The sequence below is a fragment of the Microcebus murinus genome, chromosome 5 (genome assembly GCF_040939455.1).
Source record: "Microcebus murinus isolate Inina chromosome 5, M.murinus_Inina_mat1.0, whole genome shotgun sequence".
Taxonomy (NCBI): domain Eukaryota; kingdom Metazoa; phylum Chordata; class Mammalia; order Primates; family Cheirogaleidae; genus Microcebus; species Microcebus murinus.
Genome location: NC_134108.1, coordinates 18719178 through 18742865, shown reverse-complemented (window position 1 = coordinate 18742865; position 23688 = coordinate 18719178). Strand labels below are relative to the sequence as shown.

The following is a 23688-nucleotide window of genomic DNA, read 5'->3' as shown; positions in this document are numbered from 1 at the left end:
TTAGGGGAGAGGGCAGAGGAATGGATCTCATCATTCAGTACGTGAACAGTGTTTGCTTAATTTTCTTCCTTTCAGTATAATAGCACCACACTCAACTATGTCTGATGTTTCCTGTACAGATACCTTTGTTTTACCCTTTCCAGAGAAGAGAGTTACAGGTTTTTTCCCCCCAAGGTCAGGGAAGAAGGGAGTTACTTGGCTATGTGGAGTGAGTGAGGGGATCTGAAGATCTATTAGAATAGATAGATCTGAAGATCTATCTATTTCTCAAACTTCCAACCAATTCTCTTATTTTTGCCTTAACCTTCACTTCTACATTTAGAGGTAGTTGGTGCTTCCAATTTCTTAATGTGGGTTATGTGGTATAACTGAAATTGATTGTGGATTTTCTCACTGCCAACCTCGAATTCACTTTCCTTGAATCTTTTTAATCAGTTGCCTTTTATTTCATTTTTTTTTTGGCTTATTTTTTTCCTGTTTTCTCATTTCCTTTTCTCTATGCCTTATAGATTTATGCCTAAAATCTCCTTATTGTCATTTTAATGGATTTATTGAGGGAACAAAAGTAAATGAATGGGCTTGACTCTACCCCCCCCACCAGATCTAGCATTTTAAAATTAGATTTGTTTCTGTTACTTGTTAATATCTAGGATGCAGTACATTTGGTATATTGTGTTTATATGTGGTACCTTTGCTGAACTCTTTTATTAATTCTAAAAATTAGTCTGTAAATTCTCTTGAGTTATTCTATATCTAATTCTCTATCTAAACCACTCTAGTCAGTCTTCGAATCCCAACACATGACCAAATTTGCTCTTGCCAGGGCTACCAATATCCTCCCTGTTGCTAAATCCAGGGAATACTTTTCTCTTCTAATCCTTAGTGGTGTGTTTCAGCGACATTCCACACAATTTACCCATTCCTCCTTCCTGAGCTACTATTTTTTCTTGGCTTCTTTAGCATTTTATCCTTCCAGTTTCTCTTGTACTCCTCTGAATGCTTCTTCCCTTTTGATAGATTCTCCTCCTTCAGCCACTTGGAGATTCTTAAATGTTATTCCTTTGCTTTTTGCTGCTACTATTGTTGTTATTGCTATCACCAACAGCAACTGTCATTGGCATCATTACTAATATATAATTAGCTTTCATAACTTCCACAATCCTTTTAGAATACCAGGTTTCTAAGCCTTTGAGCATAAGAAATCAACTCAACAAAGTTTCTAATTGTTCAAGTAATTGAAAAATCTACAGGCATATTATGACTTGTAGGGTAGGAAAAAAATGAGGTTTAAGCACACACAAAAAATTTAAAAAATGGCAAGACTTCTAAGAAATTATTATATATATATATATATATATATAAATTTTTTTTTTTTTTTTTGAGACAGAGTCTCACTTTGTTGCCCAGGCTAGAGTGAGTGCCGTGGCATCAGCCTGGCTCACAGCAACCTCAAATTCCTGGGCTCAAGCGATCTTTCTGCCTCAGCCTCCCAAGTAGCTGGGACTACAGGCATGTGCCACCATGCCTGGCTAATTTTTTCTATATATATATTAGTTGGCAAATTAATTTCTTTCTATTTATAGTAAAGACGGAGTGTCGCTCTTGCTCAGGTTGGTTTTGAACTCCTGAGCTCAAAGGATCCGCCCGCCTTGGCCTCCCAGAGAGATAGGATTACAGGCGTGAGCCACTGCGCCCAGTGGCTCTGAAGATTATATTTTAATCTTCAGAAGTTCCAATTTGGGCTTATAGGTGGCCAACTAAACTAGATAGTATGGTTTTCTGGGGCCAGACACCAGAATCAGTATGGACTATTCCCAACTATATTAATTATATAGTATCATATATTGATTATTAAGTACTTCTGTGATGAACTGGCTTGGCTGGTTTGATCATGCTAAGGTCACCCAGTAAAATCCAACATATCTGAATGGCTGAAAGGGTCTTATTCAAATATGGAAAATAGTTTTATTATTACACAATTCTTTTCATAAGAATTTTGAACTTCAGTGAATTACCCATACTCAAAGACTAGACCTGTTTCAAGAAGATGCTACCTTCTCTGGCACCCAGTTCATCCTTTATTAGCAAAAAATTTATCTCATTTGTTCTTATGTAGTAATAATAATAATAGTAGTATCTATCATTTATATTGAAAACTATTAGTCAGTTTACTAAGCACTTTCATTTAATTCTCAGATTAAATCTACCAAGACAAGTGTGGCTATTCCCATTTTCTTTTTCTTTTTTTTTTTTTTTTAGGACTAGGATCTAGGAACTTTTTTTTTTTTTTTTTTTGCGACAGAGTCTCACTTTGTTGTCCAGGCTAGAGTGAGTGCCCTGGCGTCAGCCTAGCTCACAGCAACCTCAAACTCCTGGGCTTGAGTGATCCTTCTGCCTCAGCCTCCCGAGTAGCTGGGACTACAGGCATGCGCCACCATGCCCGGCTAATTTTTTATATATACATCAGTTGGCCAATTAATTTCTTTCTATTTATAGTAGAGACGGGGTCTCGCTCTTGCTCAGGCTGGTTTTGAACTCCTGACCTTGAGCAATCCGCCCGCCTCGGCCTCCCAAGAGCTAGGATTACAGGCGTGAGCCACAGCGCCCGGCCTTATTCCCATTTTCTTGATGAGGAAACTAGGATTTGCAGATACTGTCACTTTTCATAGCCCCACAATTAATAAGTTATGAAGCTGGGATTCTTATATAGGTCTTATCTGACTGCAAACCTTGTGCTTCTAATTTGTAAACTGTGCTACTTCCCCTTATATGTGGCAGCATTTGTAAATGTTATAAATTATATGCAAATATTATATATTATATAATGATTATAATCATTATATCAGATATGTATCATATAGATATATATCAATATAGATATATATCAGATTTAAACAATCATTTATAACTAATATCTGATATATATAATTTATATCATGTACCTATAAGAACCAAGACTTTAGATTCATTCTCACTGCTAATGCCTTCGTTTAGTTCATTATCATCTCCCACTTTGATTACTTGCAACTTATTTTTAAAATTAATTTTATTGAGATATAATTTACATGCAGCAAAATACAAAGATCTTAAGCATACAATTCCCCAAATGTATATGCTTGTGTAAGTAACCCTTCAATCAAAATATGGATCATTTCCATCATTCCAGAAGATTCTCTCTTATTCCTTTCCAGTTGATCTCCTCAATCCTACCCAAAAGCAATTACTCTGCTGATTTCTATTTGTATATATAAGTGTGGTTATCTTTGAAATGGAATCAAACAGTATGTAATCTGGTGTCTTTTACTCAAAATTGTGTTTTTCAGATTCATCTGTTGTTGCATAGATCTGTAATTCGTTCTTTTTTATTGTGGAGTAGTATTCCATTGTATGAAGACATTACAATTTGTTTATCCACTCTCTTGTTAGGAAATTGAATTATTTCCAGTTGTCAATTATGAACATTCTTATAAAAGTCTTTTCATAGACATATGTTTTTATTTTTGGGGGTGAATATTTAGGAATAAAATTGCTTGATAACAGGACAGGTGTATTTTTAAACTTACAAGGAATTATCAAACATTTTTCTGAATTTGCTTGATAATTTAACACTTCCTTCAGCAATTTATGACATTTCCATTTACTTCATATCCTTACCACTATTTGGTGTTTTTAGTTTTTATAATCTTAATACTTTTTACAATTTTCATGTGTATGAGGTGGTATCTCATTGTATTTTTAATTTATATCTCCTTGATGACTCATTAGTTATGTTGAACACCTTTTCATGTAACTACTGACCATTTGTAAATCTTCTTTTTATGAAGTGGCTACGCAAGGCTTTTAACCATTTTAAAAACTGGGATATTGGTCATTTTAGCATAGATTTGTGGGAGTTCTACATACAATCTAGATACAAACCTATTATCACACACATCTATATCTCTACATCTGTAACACATTGTCTCCAATCTGTTGCTTGCATTTTTATTTTCTCACTGATGTCTTTTGAGGAATAGAAGTTTTTAATTTTGATATAGTTCAACTTATCATTTTTTCTTTTATGCTTAGTGTAATTTGTGTCCTAAGGTATCTTTTCGCTTCTCAAGGTTACAAAGACACTCTTCTCTGTTTTATCCTAAAAGCTTTATAGTACATCTTTTAAACTATTCTTCTTTCCTTCTCATATTGTTTAGGTTTATGTTTCTTTTCCATTTAATCTTCACTTTTCCAAATCTCAACTATAAATGATGTTACTTATCTTTCCCCCCACCAATTTCAACCTTCCTAGCTATTTTCTGTCATCTTTCCAAACTTCTTTGCATAGTTTACAAACCTCTTCATCATGTCTTTCTCTCTCAAAGGAACTTCCTGCCTTTACCTCCATTCTCTGCTAGTATCTGAATTGGCTTTGTCAAACCATTTATATTTCCATTAAAACACCAAACTCTCTTTTACTTTTGGACTATTAGAGTTTCTCTCCCTGGACTACCTTTTTGCCTACTTGTTCCTCCCTTGGAGTGGGTAATTCCTATTTGTTTCTCAGTTTTGGTTTCACTGTCACATTTTCCTGGACTTTCTTTCCTGACCTTCGAAGACAGGAGCCCCTCCCACATGGTCCCATAGCACTTTGAGGTTTCCTCTACTATGGTAGTTTCCACACTATTCTGCACTAGTTGTTTACCAGTTATGTTTCTCACTAGACTCAAGTTTCTGGAAGGGAAGGGCTATATTTTGTTCAATATAGTGTCACCAGTACTCAATAGAGTTCTTATCATGTAAAATAGGTAAAGGAATATCTGAGATGGTGAATAGTGTAGGTAAAGATAGCAACTGTGATCTAGTAAACTTTGATTTCTCGAATCCATCATTGTTAATAGAAGATATTTAGTTCCCATTTTATGGTAACATTTAAATAAATTAATAGATATCTAGTACCAAAATATTAGGAAAGAATAGAGAAAAATGGAATTATCTATTATACTTACTGCCTTCTATGTCTAATAACTGTTAATATTTTGATGTAATTTCCTTATAATCCTTTGCATGCTATTGTAAAATAAAAGTTAGATCAAATAGTATATGTAGTTTTAAATTTTAATAACAATTTCTTAAATAACCATCAAAATAAATCCAGATGGCCAAAAGTAAATTAAAAAAATACATTCATAATTTTATTTTATTTACTTATTTTTAGAAACAGGGTCTCACTCTATCACCCAAGCTGGAGTGTAGTGCATGATCATAGCTCACTGTAGCCTAAAGGCCAGGTTAATTTTCTTTGTTTTTGGTAGAGATGGGGTCTTGCTATATTGCCCAGGCTGGTCTATAGCTCCTGGCCTCAAGGGATCCTCCTGCTTCAGTCCCCCAAAGCACTGTGATTATAGGCATGAGCCACCATACCCAGCCTAAAATACACTCATACTTTTATGTCCAAAAGATTATTATTCCTTTCAGAAAGAAAATGATATTGCAATTGTTCAAATATTTTGGGAGCTGCTCTTCATAATTGTCTTTAGAACCAATCAAATGTAATTTCTTCAGAAAAGATGGCTATTTTAACTCATTTTTGACCCAAAAATGTATTCATTTAATTAACAAATTCTTATTGAGTTCTAGGTACTATTTTAGGTTCTGGAAATTGAATTGTGAGCAAGACACTGTTCTGTCCTTTCAAGGATCTTAATTCTTTTTCATTATTTATGAGTTTTGAGGATATTTACCTATTCTCAGAAAATGAAATCCACACTAAAAGGATGATTATTTGCTATGATTAATGATATTAAAAATAATGCATTGCAATTCATTGAAGAATTTGTATAATTACTTTAAAATATTTTATTAATAGCAACATAGTTGGAACAAGTCACTCTTTAGAAAGTGACCATAAATTGTGAATGAGACGAGGTAAAATGCAAATTTAAAAAAATCAGTAATGCTGCTTTACTGTATTATCTCATATAAAAGTGCCAAATAAACACTTTTTAATGATTTCCTTAGAACTGGAAGATTTCTTGGATAAATTGGATTCTAAATGAATTTTGAAAAAGGGAAAATATACAAAAAGGACATAAAATGGATATATATTTTTTATAGAGTGAGAGGAAGATGGAAGGCTTGTTTGGTTAGAAAAAGAATGAGTAGGAGAATGGGATGACATTTTATCAGTGGCTTTCAATTAAGGATCATGTCAGGATTACCTAGGAAACTTTCGAAAATATGCTCTCACTATTCTGACAACCTTTTGGGCATATTTGAGTCAGAGTTTTCTTTATCTGGTCTGTTCCCTACACCTGACCTTCCCCACCTTAGGGAAGGGAATGGTTGGACATGAATAGTTGCCATGTTTGCTTCTGTGAACCCCTTCCTCAATTACAGGACTTTAGGAGCTACGCTAAGGAATTTATAGACATTATTCTACTGGCAACTGGGGTCTATTGTAGAGTGATGTAATTGAAAGCATAAAGGCTGTATTTTAGTTATAACAATGTTTTGGTGGTGTGCTGGTATTATAACAACCACATTGTAGATTTTTGCTACAGTGAGGTAGGAACACAATGTGTTTCTGTTTAAACAGGAATAATAATTTAATTTGTGTTGTAGGTAAAACTATAGTAAGATAAAGCCTTTTCTAATGAAAGGTTTTATTGGATCTAAAAATTTAGATACTTTTCCTGCTTAATTGTTCAAAAGTTGGCTGTGAGACTCTGCAAGTAGGTTACTGCCTTTATTAGAACTGTTATAAAAGATGGCTATTTTAAGCAAATAGAACAATCACCTGTAATGTTTATGCCCTCAACAGATGAAAGGCCCAAAGGAAAGGAATTCAAATTCATTTTCTTCGTTACCTAAGTATTTTTCTGAGAAAAGATCATCAGTTCAAAGCTTAAGGAAAAAGGAATATTATTAATACTTAGCTCAGTTCATATGGTTTGTTTTTATTACACTCAATTTACAAATTTGGAATAAAGATAGTGTGATAATAGCACTGCTGCTAATTTGTTCTCTAAGTTCAGATAAGGAATAGATTGTTGGTGTCTCAGTTTTACCGTCTATAGGACTACGATAAGATGCCTATTTTATTCATCTTATATGATGGTTCTAAGAATATTTTCAAATACTTATTTTCAAATCATATAGCTACAACATTAGGTAAATGTTAGCTTCTGTTACTTGTTACCTTCTTTTTACTCTTATAAAATTTCTAAGTTTCATTTGCTGTAGGTTAACATATGCAGCACAGTAATAAAAATGGTTTTATCACATTTAAAACACATTTCAGTACTTCAAATATAATGAAGTTTGTTGTATAAATATGGTTCTAAAAGGTTTAATACTAATTAGCCCGTAACTTGCACTTGAGAAATAGTTGCAAAACAATTACTCTCTCTGCATTACATCAAGAATAAATGAGAAAATTCTGCAAACTGCCTGGCTTTGATCTTCTTAGAGAAAGGCATTAAGTCAAGATGATAACTTTAATATTCAGAAGGAATATACCCATTCATTTATTCAACATATATTTGAGCACCTATTATGAACCAGGCATTGTTGTAGTCACTGGGGAAATAGCAGGGCATAAAACAGGCAATAATTGCAGCCCTCATTATGCTTCCAGAATAATTGTGTTTGCTTTATTCTTTCTAATTATATTTTTATATCAATTTTTAATTTATTTGTTTTACTTTCTATTTTAAATTTAAAAAACTGATTGATACATAATAGGTGTACATATTTGCAGAGTACATGTGGTATTTTGATATGTTCATATAATGTGTAAAGATCAAATCAGAGTAACTGGGATATCCATCACCATAAATATTTTGTCTATCCATCACCATAAATATTTGTCTTTTCTGTATGCTAGGAATATTTTAATTATTCCCTTCTGGCTATTTTGAAATGTACAATAGATTGTTGTTGACTATAGTCACCCTATTAATCTAACATACACTCAATTTTGCATTATTACTTTAAAAATAAATGTTTGGGCATTTGTGGTAGAATAGTATGTGGCCAAATGTATGTGTGCCAGTCCATCTGCATGAATCCACAGAGCCATTAATATTTTCTAATTACTCATGAAAGCTGATGCTTTTGATTCTATATCTAGGTATAGTCCTATGCATAATATAATTAATCAGTCTAATACAATAATTGAATATATAGTAAATTTTGCTTTAGTTCTTATCTTTAAAATATTTTTTTACTCTGTTAATTAGCCAACTTTTATAAAAATGTTTTGAGTTGCTTAAACTAAGAGGTTTTATTTTCTAATTCTTGTTGACTCTTGTTCAGTGCATAAAGTTCAATGAAGATATGGCAATTTCTTTTTTGATTTAAGCAATATAGATAGCCAAATTGGATAAATAAACTGAAAATTCTCACTGGGGCTTGAATTATCTTGCTGAATCCATGAATTAAATGTAAGAATGTAAGAAACGTCATACTAGATTAAGTCAATTGTCCACGGAGCATGGTAGTTTATGGAAAAGCATTTTTGCTCACCACAAAATTGATCTATCTTGAACCTCCATTATATTCCCTTAGTGATATATTACATATCTATTTTTCACAAATAAACTTTCTACAAAGACTTTTTAATCTCATTTTTATTTTTAGTTAGTACTATTCCTTTACCAATGAACTTATTACCATTTATGTATTCTTCATTTCCATATTCCAATGACTGTATAAACTTTACTTTTCAAAATACCCACCAGACTACATTGTAATTTGAAATATATTCATAACTCATCCATTTCTTTCTTGCTCACTTCTTATCTTTCTCACTTGAAAAGTTTGAATTTTCAACTGATTTTATGTGGAAAATTTTACATCCTTTTGCTCATTGATAACCTAGACTCTTTCTTCTATAATGTTCTTTATGACAGAAAGCAATGAGAATTAGGCATAAGTTCATAAGGAGAGTGATCACAATTTTGTTTATGGGTAATATTTACTTTATTATCATATAAGGGAGATAAGCATTCTGTTATTCTTTTTGTTACAGCAGCACATTAAGTCATTGTCTGAGATAATAGGTCAGATATTTTTGCTCCATCTCCACTACATTTTATTTTAGACTTCCCAAGCCAAAAAAACCTGATAACACTTTTTACCCTGCTACAAATCACAAACTGAGTGTAATGAGATTTCATACCAGTACTGAGTAAATATTCATACTAATAATACTTCTGAATTCACATACCTTTAGCATTCTTTGAACACTTATAGTGTATTGACCTTTATTTGTTAATTTGCATGTAGCTCATTCTTTTAGTAACTCTTCTTAATCCTACTAATAGAACCATCCCTTGGATATCTGCACATGTATTATACTGCCTCCCATAGAGAAGCCTTTATTTCTAGAAAGTATATTTGGGTGATCTTGGGTTCTCCTGTCTCAATGTCTTCTTCTTTTCTTATTTTTGCTCTTGTGGCTTCTAAAGTTCACTCTTAAAAGATTATCAGTAAATTTGATTAAAATTTCAAATTGATACATTTAAAATTAGTTTTTTCTTTAACACTTCTAACACATAATTTATGCATGTGTATAGACTTGCTATGTTATGATCCCCAAACTTATTCTCTTTAAAGTGAGTTATTTCAACCAACCTGAATGTGGACTTTAAAATGAATTTGAAAACAAATAAATCTGAACATTTAATTTTTCCTTCAGTACAGCAACGTGACATATTAAAAACAATCACCTTTGAGGAACATATTTTAAAGCTAAATGTGGATTTGTTCTCTAATCCTGGAAATCATAATTAATGGTTTAAATATGCACAAAAATTTTTGCATATTCACTGTATCTATAAAGTATTCCAGGAAAATCATGTTTAGGGCTTATCACACTAGAATGACATTATCTAAAATTGAAGTTAAACGGCTATTAGAGGAAGTGAGACACTGTGAATACCTGTGGCTTGCTCTTCTTACAACAGACATCTTCTTAGGGCAGAGACAGAAAATTATTTAGTTCTATATGTGAAGATAGGCACTTACTTTTTCTATTTTCCTTGAATAAACATGTGGCTGCTTCCTGAACTGAGATTTTTTAGTCTAAAGCATGTGTACTTGGTTCAGTGCACTGGACTGAACTATTTGTGGAAAAAGAAAAAAAAATTATCCTCTTTAGATTGTCTATGAAAAATCTGACACTTGGGAAAAAAGACAAGAACCAGAAAAAGAAAGACCTTTTGTTCTTGCGACTGGAGGCATTGTTTCTTTGGAGTTTCATGGAACACACTGAAAGTATTTGAAACTGCCTTATGTGGTTTGTCCCATCTGGCCTGACATGGTACCATTCCACAGTATATCAATGACATGAGCAAGGTGATTATAAACTGACCCATGAGGGACTCACATAAACTGATCTCTCTGCTCTGCATATGACCCAAATAGAAAGCTTTGAACAAGAGTGGAAAGACAAAGTGTCACTTGTCTTTTCCCTCTGAAAAAGCCAGGACACATTCTGCTCAGCCAACATGTTCCCAGAGGAATGTGATTTAACTTCTACTTTTCACACAGTAAGAAGCAACACCATAGACCTGTCGGGAAGGTGATGGCAGCCTGGGAGGAATTTGGATAAGTGTTTTTCACTCCAGTGTTTTCATGTGACCTGACTTCCATTCTCAATTTAGTTACATCTTGACCTGAAAATGCAGCCATGGTTTGCCTGGTCTTCACTTGGTTTATCTTAGTTCATGATGTGCAAGGCCTTATTCCCCTATTCCCACCCAATGCAGCCTTGTCCCCCTTTCACTTGCAACCTACTAATAGAGCCTTCCCTTAGATGTCTACACATGTATTTACACTCTGTTTCCCACTGTAGGAATTTTACTTCCAGAGGGAGGAAATATATTTAAGTCTCTGAGAAATATACAAACATACGCACCCAAAACCAGCCTAGGCGGTTCCCCCCACTCTTTTGGCCAGATCTGACTATTCGCGTATCTGGCAGCTTGTTTAAGACTTCTATGGTAGTAAAGAAATTAAATTTTCCCACTTCTCCCTAGCTTTCCCCACTTCTTCCCTTTATCAAATGACTGATTTTTATGCATGAGATAATAGACAAGCCTTGGGTGACCTGTTTTTTTTTTTTTTTTTTTTCCCTTCCTTCCCTCCCCCTCTTTTTTCCCTTGCGGTAAAATAGTGCTGAAGAAAGAGGGCACTAGTGTACAGCCCAGATCGCATCCTCACACCGTCTGGATTAGAGCTGAGGCGTCTGCAAACCCAGTGCGGCTGTGGTCCTGTGGCCCCGGGACCATAGAGCTACCTACCACGACTCAGGTACGTCTCAAGTCCATAGCCTCCAAACAAACTCAGGTGAGCGCACACTTCCTCGCGGTGAAACCCACCCACAACGGCAGCCAAAGTCCCAATCTATCAAATTTCTCTCCCGGTCCCAGGCGCCTCCTCGCTTATTGCTTTTAATCCTGCATCCCCGGGAAGCGTTGGGACCCACGGGTGCCTGGGTTGTGTTCCTCCTTTTGCCTGCTTCACCTCCTCTGCTCTCCCCACCCGCTCCCATAGCCCCTTTTTCGTCCGACTCTCACCTTGAAAAAGGGAGCCGAGAAGGAACGAGACAGGGAGCCAACTTCAGCCCCGCAGGCGGCTGAGATTTGGCGCCTCTGTACCCGAAGCGGTTGGGTTTGAGTATGTATTTGCAGAAGCTGTGCCAGGCGAAGAGAATGAGGGTGGAGGGATGGTGGAAAAGCGAGGGGAGGGGTGTGTGTGTGCGCGCGCGCTCGTGTGTGTGTGTGTGTGTGTGTGTGTGTGTGTGTGTGTAAAGATCGCGGAGGAGGGAGATTGAAAGAGCAAAGAAGGGTCAAGGAATTGCCATTCACTGTTCAAAGCGTCCCTTACAGGCCCCGCGGGGGAATGTCTCCGTGGCTGGACCCAGTACTGTCCAGGGTCCTGAAGGCGGCAAGGCTCAAGCTGCCTGGGGAGAGCAACTGGGAAGCTCCCCTGCGTTTCCTTGGTAGCAACTAGGCAAAGCCAAAAGGTCCGGATTTAGGCGAGTTCAGGAGCCCCTCCAATCCCCTCCCCCATCGCGGGAAACAAGTTACCTTGTCTGCACCCCTTCTCCTTGAACATCTACAGTAAGCCTGACTTCTTAGGGGGGAAACATACCAAACTCCTACATACGGAGACTTTAGTCGTTGCCTTAGTAACTAATGTGGATTTTCCTCAAGCTAGCAAATGTATATTTACTGCTTGGATTGTATGTCAGTGTCTCTTCAACCCCTCAAAGTTAAAGTAAAAGGTGCACCCCTTGTTCACGTTTATTTTAAAGTAGAACTTCCACCTTTAAACGAGTTTCCAAATTTTCTCCTGGGAAAAAGTTGATCTTTTCAAATTCGGAAAGTTCTCTTGGGTTGAATGACCTAGCTCCTCCCCTCCTCTCGTCTCCCTTGGCCTGCAGCCCACCAAGTCAGAAAGCACAATAGGTATTTGGGGACCAGGAATTGACTTGAGGCTGGAGGAGCGGGCAGGTCCCTGGAGCTCTGCGCTGCCCCGGACCGCTGAGGACTCAGGGGATAGACACACCGCCTTCCTTGTTGTCTAGAGCTGCCTCCCAAGCCACCCCTGCAGCCGGTACCAGGATGTGCTTGCTGAAACGAAATGGACGGGACAACTATTAACATCACTGACCCCAGAGTTTTAACACAGGTCCTCTGGTGACAGAGCTTTAATTTTCTCTGTGTCTTTTGTTAGCAGCGTCCAGCTCACCGCTGCCAACACGACGCCTATTGTACTCTTGATCAATTTACCTTGATGCACCGGTGAAGAACCGGGATTTGAATTCCCCTAAAAAACACCTCCAGTGTGTGGAGGCGGTCGTGGAGGACCAGGAGGAGGCGGCGACAGGGAGGGAGCCGGAGGTGGAGGCGGCGAAGGCGCTGGACTAGCAGTGCTGGCGAGGGGACCGAGCCGCGAGAGGCAGCGTCGGGCGTCTTGGTGGTGAGCGCCCACAGCCTGCAGGCGGGACCAGCGTGGGAACTCGGCTGGCAGGCTGTGGACCGCGTCCTCACCACAATGATCCGGCTCCTCTTGGTTTTCTTCCCGGCAATCTTTTTGGAGATGTCCCTTCTCCCCAGAAGCCCCGGCAGGAAAGCGTTGCTGGCCGGAGCCTCGTCTCAGCGATCGGTAGCCAGGATGGACGGAGATGTCATCATTGGGGCTCTCTTCTCAGTCCACCACCAGCCACCGGCTGAGAAGGTGCCCGAGAGGAAGTGTGGGGAGATCAGGGAGCAGTATGGCATCCAGAGGGTGGAGGCCATGTTCCACACGTTGGATAAGATCAACGCGGACCCGGTCCTCCTGCCCAACATCACTCTGGGCAGTGAGATCCGGGACTCCTGCTGGCACTCTTCTGTGGCTCTGGAACAGAGCATTGAGTTCATCAGGGACTCTCTGATTTCCATTCGAGATGAAAAGGATGGGCTCAACCGGTGCCTGCCTGATGGCCAGTCCCTCCCCCCAGGCAGGACTAAGAAGCCCATCGCCGGTGTTATCGGTCCCGGCTCCAGCTCCGTAGCGATTCAAGTGCAGAACCTGCTCCAGCTCTTCGACATCCCCCAGATCGCTTATTCAGCTACAAGCATCGACCTGAGTGACAAAACTTTGTACAAATACTTCCTGAGGGTTGTCCCTTCTGACACTTTGCAGGCAAGGGCGATGCTTGACATAGTCAAGCGTTACAATTGGACGTATGTCTCTGCAGTCCACACGGAAGGTAGGCATTATCTTTGGGAAAGAAAGATACTGAGAAAGCCAGGGCATTGCATGATGTGCTTCTGGGATCGTAGTACCATTCCTGTTGATTTCTGGCACTGTGGGGAACAGACATTACCTTTCTCAGTACACACCCACCCAGGCATTGCCTTCGATCATCATTCACTTATGATTATAGGGTAGGAAACTATATACCATGGTGTTTCTGGGGGTAGTAGCTGCTGAAAGTGTATCAAACTCTCCATGCAAAGTGTCCAGCTGTAGATTTGACTTAGATGTTTGTTTGCCCTCACAGGCTGAGTTTGTGTTTGGAAGGCTTATTGTTCAAGGTGTTATATGCCCCTTAGTGACTGGCTATGATTTTCTAGGCTTAATGAGCTAATCCAATGTGAGCGATTAGCAAAAAAAGTCACTTTCTCACAAATTGGGCTTGGAGGCTTTATCTTGTCTCTAACAGAGGAAGGTGTTTTCTTTGTCCTCTTGTACCCCTTATTACACATACAAAACTTCCCTGTGAACATAGGATTAATGCAGCCATCTCCCTCAGCATATTGGAAACACGTATTTTAAAATTCGGGAGTACCTTAGTTACAAAGGAAAAGTAAATAATATAAACCATTTATTTTCTTCTTACTTCATATGCTAAAATTGTCTAGATTCGCTTAGTCCCCTAAGAACTATCTTGTTTTATATGAAATAGCACTGATGACCTCTTGAATTTAAGTTTAGTGTCTGATCTTTTTCTTCTTACACAATGAATATGTACATTAGAATTTAAAGTTAGACCACTTATAAATTGCTAATAAAAGATATCAGATATCAGGTTTAAAATGGCTTTTTAAAATGAAATACATTTACTTACAGTTAAAAGATTTGATTTTTCCGGAGAGTTGTACATGTGAATTCTCAATGAATTTCTTATACAAAAATTTTCTTTATCCCCTTCACCTTAGACTATATAGAGTTTTGGATAAAATGAGATTTTGAGTTCATTTACTTAATTCATCATCTTAATTCCTTCAATAGGTTTATGAAGAAACTGAGGCCCTGGTTATAGATTAATATCTAGGATGATTCACTTTTATTTGCTGGCATATAGAAGAGAATCTTGATGGTATTGCTGCATTCATATTTCTTAAAATCATATTATTTTTTTTTTTTTTTTTATATAGAGACGGGGTCTCGCTCTTGCTCAGGCTGGTTTTGAACTCCTGACCTTGAGCAATCCGCCCGCCTCGGCCTCCCAAGAGCTAGGATTACAGGCGTGAGCCACAGCGCCCGGCCGATATTATTTTTAAAAAAGGCCATAAACATGGCTTTATATTCTTTTAATATTTCTACAATATTCAGTTAGTGGTGTGAAGTCTGATTATAGAAATTAAGAAGCATTCTTACTGAAGTGGCTACATGGTTATTTTTAATGAAAATAGATGCTTTAATTTAAAAGGAAATAAATTAAATAAATTCAGAACAAACAAAAACAATGTAGAATTACACATTATGTTTTCAGACTTTGTATTTGGAAAACTTTTTGTTGTGATGTTGTGACTTCCAACAACTGACTCGGGTTTCTGAATCTTAATTTTTAATCCCGAACTGCCTACTTTTTGAACAAAACTCATTACTATTTTAAGACACAAAATTAAGTTCAGATGTTAATTCCTTACATTTTAGTGTTTAACCTTAAACATTCATCTTTCCTACATTTTAAATGTTTAATATGGTTTCCTCTCATGCTTAGATGGAACATCCTGAAAGCACAAGTTAAAAATGTATTGAATATCAGCACTGGATGGATCTTTCCAAAGAGAATGGCAATTATAGATTGAATGTGATTTATTTAAATATTTAATAATTTTCCCCTGTTGAACTGGATAATTGACACTAGAAGTATATGTTCTTCCTTCAGAAAGAAGTAATACTTCATCATTTTTATACAGTACTTTTATTTTCTATACTTTATTATAAGATAATTTTATTTTGGGGAAAGAGGTGAGTAGAAGACCCCTCTTCAATATGTTTTCCAATTGCATCACATCGCTGAAAATAATTGCTCATACTGGGTGCTTTCTGAAAACTAGAATTATGATTTTGGAAAATTAATTGGACTTCTGTTTGCTAATCTTGTTGAGGAAGGACTCATATTACAGTTTCACCCATGTGTTAATTTGGATTATTATGGTTTTTTTTTCCTTTTGATTGGTGTTTTATGGCAGAGATAATGTCTCTATAGTATAATAATAATTGATTCCAGACTGGAATGTGTTCATACAATAGCATCATAGCTAACTTTGGTGTTTATTTTATTGACAAGAGGCTACATCATTCACCTTGCCATTTATATATAATATCTGGTTTCTTCTCAAAGGAAACTAGTTACTTCTCTTATCAGACATAACATCCATGAAAACTAAATTGCTTTTATTTTCTTCTATCTGAAAAGATATTTTGTGTAAGCTCCTTTGAGTAAACTCCAACTGCAAATTTATTTTGTTCTGAGGCTTTGCCCTCCTGCTTCTCAGGGACCCATTGTGTACTGGCCTACAGGCGCTTTCTTGGATCATTTAGTAATTTTCCTGCTCCCAGACTGATGGGGTCATCTACTGGTGACAGTTCCCTGTCAAATAGCAGCTAAGACCACATATCAATGTTGTCTCTGCCATCTAAGCATATTCAGCAAGGAAGCAAGTTTGTCTGGATATTGGTAATTTGGAACTTAGAAATTTCTGGGACCTCCAGTGACCTTTACCTCTCCTTTCCAAATCAACCATTCCCTAGTCAATTTATTATCACCATTTCTTATATTAGAAGTTAATCTAGCATAGTTAACATCAAAAGCACTAAGTGACTGAACTATTGTACCTTCATTTCTGTAGTTAATTTTGATGACTTTATAATCACATTTTTTAAATGCCCCAATTTTTTAACAATTTTTTATATATAGTATATTTTATGTATAGCTTGGAGGTATTTACGTTTTATTTTATTATTTTTTTAACCAGTTAGAATTTAGTTGTTATGTTCTTTTACATTCTTTTCAATCTTCTATCACATCATTTGTATCACACTTGTCCTTTGGCCATAACAACTGCCAGTTTACCTGACATAAAAGAGAATCAGTGAACATAAAGTTACCTGTGATAGACTCTCCAGAAATTGTTCATAATTGGTTCCTTAGGGGAATATTAAGATGGATCTGTCAAGAGGGAGGTGGAATATTGAACTAATAGAGCCTTATCCACAAATAAAATTCGAATGTACTCACCTACAATGTGAGTCTTTAAATTTGCTAAGTATAGAGTATAGAAATAGCCTACTTCTGTGAAGAATATCTCGGCCAAGGACACTGTATTTCATTCATCTGATAAAATGAAGATTCCTCATCGAAAAACCAAATCTATCATTTTAAAAGTTTGCAGGAAACAATACTTAAAAATGATTCTAGTTGATTAAATTCAAAGCACTGAACAAGTCCAATAAAGAATATTCCTTCAGTTTGTAGCTTCAAAACAGTTTTTTTTTTATTGGATACATTTTCATTTGTTTTAGCCTTTCTGTCTTAGTATTTTGTCTCTGATAGTCAGATGAGTATTGACATAATAAGGAGTTTAGTGATGCTGCTTGCCTCCCTTATGCAAATGTTCACTTTAAGGTAGGCTTTTGTTTACATTACGTTTTCATTGTGGTGCAATTTTTTTTTGCCATTTGCTTAAATTTTATATAAAATTGGCCTTTTTGTGGCTTCTTTTCAAAATCTGATTTTTTAAAAACATACTTTTTAAAATTTAATGTAAAACTTAATTTAAAAGTCTAATAGCATCTCCTAAGTCATAAACACACACGTTAACTATTACTTTAATGCAATTACATATAATAATTTTATATCTACTAAATATCATATTTCCTATTTATGCATCTGTTACTTTATAACTTTCTTGACTTGATTGCAACCTACTTCACAGGAAATTACCTCGATAAATTGCTGTATTATGTCATATAATAAGGTATAGGAATGTGAAAGCTTATTTAGGCCAACCAATTAAGAATGCTTAAAAAACACCGCTATTACATGCTTGCTCATGCTCAGAGTTTTCTGATTGTGCTCAGAGTTTTCTGATTGTTTTCAGGGTTTTTTAAAGAAAGTCGTAGAATATAGGAGCTAAATTCAGAAGCAGAATTATACCTGACTTTTACTCAGTTCTTCTATGTAATGTCCTAAAATGGATTCATTGAAGTTTCCACCAATTCTTTATCCATGACTGGGAGTCATCCAAAACAGTACAAACTCCCCTTCCATGTGACGCTTGCCATCAATCAATCGTCTCTCTTTTATACTGTACCTTACCAGTTTCTTCACCCATATGTTCTGAATTTTAGTTCTTCCACCATCATAGCTGACTCAAGTAGATCTTAGATCAATTAGTATCCCAAAGTCTTTAAAAAAATTCTATGCTGCAATTAAGCCATATGTCTTTCCTTTTATGCTTTACATTTATTAATATTATTGTTGTTGTTTTTCTTTTACATGTAAAATTATTAGATTAAATCTGCCTTTCAAGCATATCCATTAGTTCTGGGATTCTGACTAATTTATCTTAGCATCCCAGCTTTGTGTTCTTGGGCTGAGTGACCACCAGAGTTAACCAATACGTAATTTGCTGGTGAAGGGGTATGAAACTTCACTCTTGATTCTGTCTCATTTATGTTTCAATATATATAATGAAATCCTGAGAACATACTATCTTGTAGATAAATGAACAACTATAAATAGTTTAAATGAAAAGCCATCACAACAGATACCTCTAAGTGAAGATTTACTGCAAAAAATTGTACATAAGAAATTTGAAGACTTAGTCTTAGTTACTAAGTAGGTTGTACTCTAAAGGGAGTGCAATTGGATTACATGTAAAATAAGTAAAAACAATCATTGAAGTATAGGTATTTAAAAATATGAGTGTATACGATTTTAGAGAACACTGAAAGAAAATATTAATGGTGTAATTATTTAGAGAAAAAGGAATTTGGTTAGTATTTTGGGGGGAGAATATAGTATTTGTAAAAGTTAGAAGCAGTATTGAAAGTGTCCTTATTTTGGGAAAAATAAGCATATCTGCTTAGCTGAAGTAAAGAGTTGGGCTAGAAACTAAGGATGAAGACAAGAGTGGGTTCTAATATTCTGTGATTACATGAGTCTTTATAGACCTGAAGGACAAGCAGTGGGGAATCTTGAATCATGTGCCAAAGAATCAAAAAAGATATGTCCAAGGAGAGTTTGACGTCATTCAATGGTAATTAAAATAAAGCAATTTTTACTGAAATGTGTAGGGAAGACCCATTGATGGGAAAGGCAAAAACCAATTTAAAAAGGTTATTGTAGAATGCTAGGTACTAGGCTGTTAAAATAACTGGAGACTAAAAAAAGTGCTCCTGAAGAATCCTTTATGGAAGAATTTGATATAGCAAAGAGGGACAAAGAAGGAAGAGCTGAATAAACTTCAGTTTTGCAATCCAGGATGACTAGGAGAATTTTAGTATAATTCTCAGGTTTATGATACATAGATTTCAAACTCATAATTCTTTACATTTAAGCAGCAATGCTTACATTTAATATGTTCAATTTGATATGAACTTTGGCCAAGAGAACACATATTTTTAGCAAGCATTGGTGAGTGGACAAAAGAATAGCTAGGGATAGTTATAAGGTACTTGCTTTGTGATTTAAAAAAAGTGTTCACATCCAAGTACTTGTTTACCCAGAATCTTGATTTTCTTACTGGGCTACCTGTCTACTTTATACTTGAAGGTTGGCCTCTAAAGCCCAACCTTTTACATTTAACACATTTTCAAATGTGATCTTTGCAAACGCTATTGTATAGTTCCCTAACTTCTTTTAAAGACAGTGCTTAATTTATTAAATACTTTCTCTGAATATACCAAGTAATCATGAATATAAACTGTTACATGTGGTGGGATACAGTGGGAATCATGGAACCTATTGAAAAGTATAAAGCCAATTATTCCTGCCCCAAATTGCTATATCTTTGAATTTTGATCTTTGGTTTTTTTTCCTCCTATATTGGTTAGATTTATTCAACTCATTTTAAAATTATTAATCAGTGTTTACTGCGTTTATGTACATCTGTGCATACTGTACATACAGTATATCTGTGTTTATGTACACAGATATTATGTACATAAGAATTAAGGTGAATACAAAGATGATAAAAACAGATACTTTTATTACTTTGAGTAAACTGGGACTCTTCTTGATTCTTCTGCCATACTTTTACTCTATGACTACATTTGTCATGCAGCAAATTTTATAATAAGCTGGCCTGTATAGGGTAGGTGGTGGTAGTAGCTTTTATTTTATGTTTTTATCTTGTGGCTTGGCAGTTGTCATTCTCCTTCAGGCACTAACATTTTTCTCTGAGTGATTTACAGAGCCAACATGCAATGACTGTTTTATGAATTTTTAATAACTTGATGGACAGTGGCTCATGTGATGTCATCATAAAGAGACTTATCAAAAGCCATATTTTTAATATACGGATTAGTAGGACCACAAAGGGCTGGGAGACCACAGTCAAGAACAGAATAGTGTAGTGAGCATCTATAACCACTGAAAAACTCATAGTAATGCTGTTCTGATATTTTATTGGAAGAAGCATCTCAATATGAGAATATAGTCAATTTTCAGAGAAACTGTAGTTGAAAACCAGAATCAAACAAGACATACAGCCTTGTCAAAATTATGTTGTTGTCTTATCCAACAAAGCCTCATCATTAGAATACAAATTCATGTGGAAATATTTACTTCTTTTTCCTATTAATTGTTCTCTATGAATGTCTACAATATTTTAAATCTTAACTTACTTGAGAAATTATCATTTTAATTGTCTTCAGCCTCACAAGAGGTTTTGCTTTTTTAAACTTAAGGCATTATAGTACCAAATAAAGCTTTAATGTTTTTATGAAGAGAATTTATTTGCTCAAGCAGTAACTTGGTGCTCAGAAATCCTCATTTATCAATTTTAGGATTATCTATTTTGTTGACTTCATAGCCAACAAATTGGAGATTCAAGGGAATTATCTAAATGATTCTGGTAAAAGTCTTGATTGGTGATTGATGCATAAGATTTTGGGAAACAGAAATTCTTTGATTACCAAGTAACTTATTAGCCTTCTAATGAATAAATTTATTAAAAACACGTATCTGTTATGCATCATGTACTTTTCTTGGTGCTAGGGACACATAAATGAAAATAACAATAATCACAATAATAACTATTATTGTTACTATCACAATTTCTATCCTCAAGGGTCTGATAATCATTGATAGAGTCATAGAAATATATAAGTAGTTATAGGCTCATAGCTTATAAAAACACATTTAATCACCTTTTTGAAAAATGCACAAAAGACTATGGGAAATATTGTATGTACCTCTCAGTTTCATTTATAAAATGAGAATGATAATCACCACCATGTTATATACTTCACAGCAGCATTTCAGAGAACAAGAAGATGGTATACATAAATACCTTTGCATTGCTTTTGCTAGACTACCACCAAAGAGATAGATTCTTCTCGAATATTGAGCAAACACACAAGAAATCAGTCAGTCAAGTATAGATTTTTCATCCCTAAATCTGGTAACATGAGAAGAAAATGAAATTCATGGTTAAGATAAAAGTGCATAGATTTTTAGGAAACTTTCTCATGTTACAAATGAGAAAACAAAGGTCTGGAAAAATTAAAGAAAATGACTTGCTCAAGACCATAAAATTTATTAATAGCAAAGCCAGGACTAATTTAGGTTTGTTTTAGATACTTTCTTAACCAAAGTTTTTATGTTTGTTTGTTTGCTTTTTAACTCACATGATCCACCCTTACGCATTCCAGGTTCATATTATGTAGTCCAGCTATATTCTTCCCGACTTTGCAGCTGTCACTTAGCTACTCATTCTTACCAGTTGATAGTCTTCCTTTTAGTCTCCACTATTGCCTTAGTTTTGGGTGATCCTACATTCATGTGTCTAACCCATCAATACCTATCATAATAGGTTTTTGACTTCAACTCTGTGTTCTTTGCCTTCACTTCAGCCGCCCACTCCTGACCATAGTCTGATACCTTGAAATGCCAAGAAGTGTTTTTATCTCTGAACTCTTAACCACTTGGGTTTGGCGCTCACCGGCTGCGAAACCTTGTCCACAGACGGCACTCATAGTCCCCATGATAGTTTGTGCTGTGCATTGACGACAAATCCTTGTTGCTCTTGCGTGATGAGGAAAGCTTTAAAGCATTGAAAGCTGTTTTACTTTACAGGCAGCTTTACTTGTAACGTAAATCAGAATAGGTAACATATACATATATGTTTTCATTACATTATTTTAAAATGTTCACAATTTTATTTTGATAAATGAAAAATGAGAAAAGTCAATTCAGAATTATAGTTTTATTTGATTCATTTCATAAAGAAATAAGGCAAGTTTTTGAATATTACGATAAATTTTATTCTTTGGTATGATAAATGTCGAAGCATGGGGCTACATATAGGCCAACATTACGTTGTTTACAATAGTATCTAGTACTATGCCTTTTATTATTTTTTGAGCATACAATACATCTTCTTAATGGATTTTTCCTTTTTGTTTTATCACTATTGTAAGGTGCTGGAAAATGTCTTTCTCTAAAATGCATGAGGTTTTCTGATGCAGTACAAGGATTGTATTGCCTCGCTTCGGAGTACTGTTGTAGAAGTTTTGTTATTAACGCTAAAGTCGACACTTAGCTGTGCGCGTTCATCTGTGGCTATCTACTATAGTCGACGCTCAGCTGTGCGCTTTGTCTGTGGCTATCGACTATAGTTGACGCTCGTACCAAAGTGGTTAAACACCAGAAAGCCTCTAAAAATAGAAGCCTCTTCTGTTCTTCAAATTCTTTTGCTCCCAACTCACCTGCTCTCCACATTTTCCTGGAAAGTCTAGAACAAGTCATTTTCTCACTTGATCTGATTCCTTTTCTGTATTTGAGCAACTTTACCTTTATATTTGTGCTTGTTACCATCTTGGAATCAACCTCCTTTGTCAGAGAAAATAAACTTCCAATTTAGAGTGACTACTCCACATAAAGCTCTGTTTGAAGATATTATAAATTAGTTACTTCTCTTCTGACCCTTTCAGGGCAGAAACACTTTGTTAAAATGCAAGAAGAAAGGATTCCTTCTCTGTGAGGTTTGTGGTTAAGAGTGGGAGATCACACTTTGTCAGATATCTCGGTGATACCATCTCTACAGCAAGTAACTAGGAGTGGTATAGAGTGAATAAGGATGAGGAAATCAGGGAAGCGTGGCTAGGGTTGGATTCTAGAGGTCTGGGATAGGATTGACTGAAAAGATTAATGAAATTAGCCATGCTTAGAGAGCTATCACAGTAAAATGTGTAAAAAACAATCCTCTAAATTTATTGTGCCGACCAGATATGACAGTGCTCTGTGTAGTGTTAGGTAAATGCAAGATGTCATTATTGTTGTCAGGTTATTCTAACCTTAATTAAGAAGATGTCCTTAGCCTACTGATCCTGTGTGAAATAAATACAGGAAAGTTCTGGTGTGAGGGTGTGAAAATAAGGAGGTAAAATGTATCTCTTGCTTATTTTCTACCACTGAGCAGCACATATTTGACTTCTTATTCTCTCCCTTCATAACAATTGCACCCACAACATGTGGACCTATGTGCACATGTCTTTGGTTAGACAGCACAGCTTATTTCACAGATATTGTTAGATAAAATAATCTGAGGTGGTTTCTTCTGTTTCCATGGTACTGTAATATATTTAAGTAATTTGTTTGTTGTAAAGGGAAGAAAAAAAGGATCAACAAACGAATTGCCGACATTATGTTCAAGAGGAGAAACTGTTTACAAAAGACTTTAAAAAGTGATA

The 23688-nt window shown here is 35.7% G+C and overlaps 1 protein-coding gene across 6 annotated transcripts in view; it reads left to right on the top strand.

Annotated features, from left to right (window-relative positions):
• Positions 1-23688, top strand: part of GRM1 (glutamate metabotropic receptor 1) — a 423752-nt gene that overhangs the window by 33133 nt on the left and 366931 nt on the right. For 3 of the 6 annotated variants that reach the window (XM_020287254.2, XM_076002887.1, XM_076002886.1), the window contains exons 3-4: positions 11159-11295; positions 12724-13744. In XM_020287254.2, coding sequence (XP_020142843.2) covers positions 13045-13744 — 700 coding nt within the window. In that variant the 5' untranslated portion in view covers positions 11159-11295; positions 12724-13044. Of the gene's footprint in view, positions 1-11158; positions 11332-12723; positions 13745-23688 lie in introns of all 6 variants that reach the window. The other 3 variants (XM_076002883.1, XM_076002885.1, XM_076002884.1) reach the window with 3 other exon arrangements.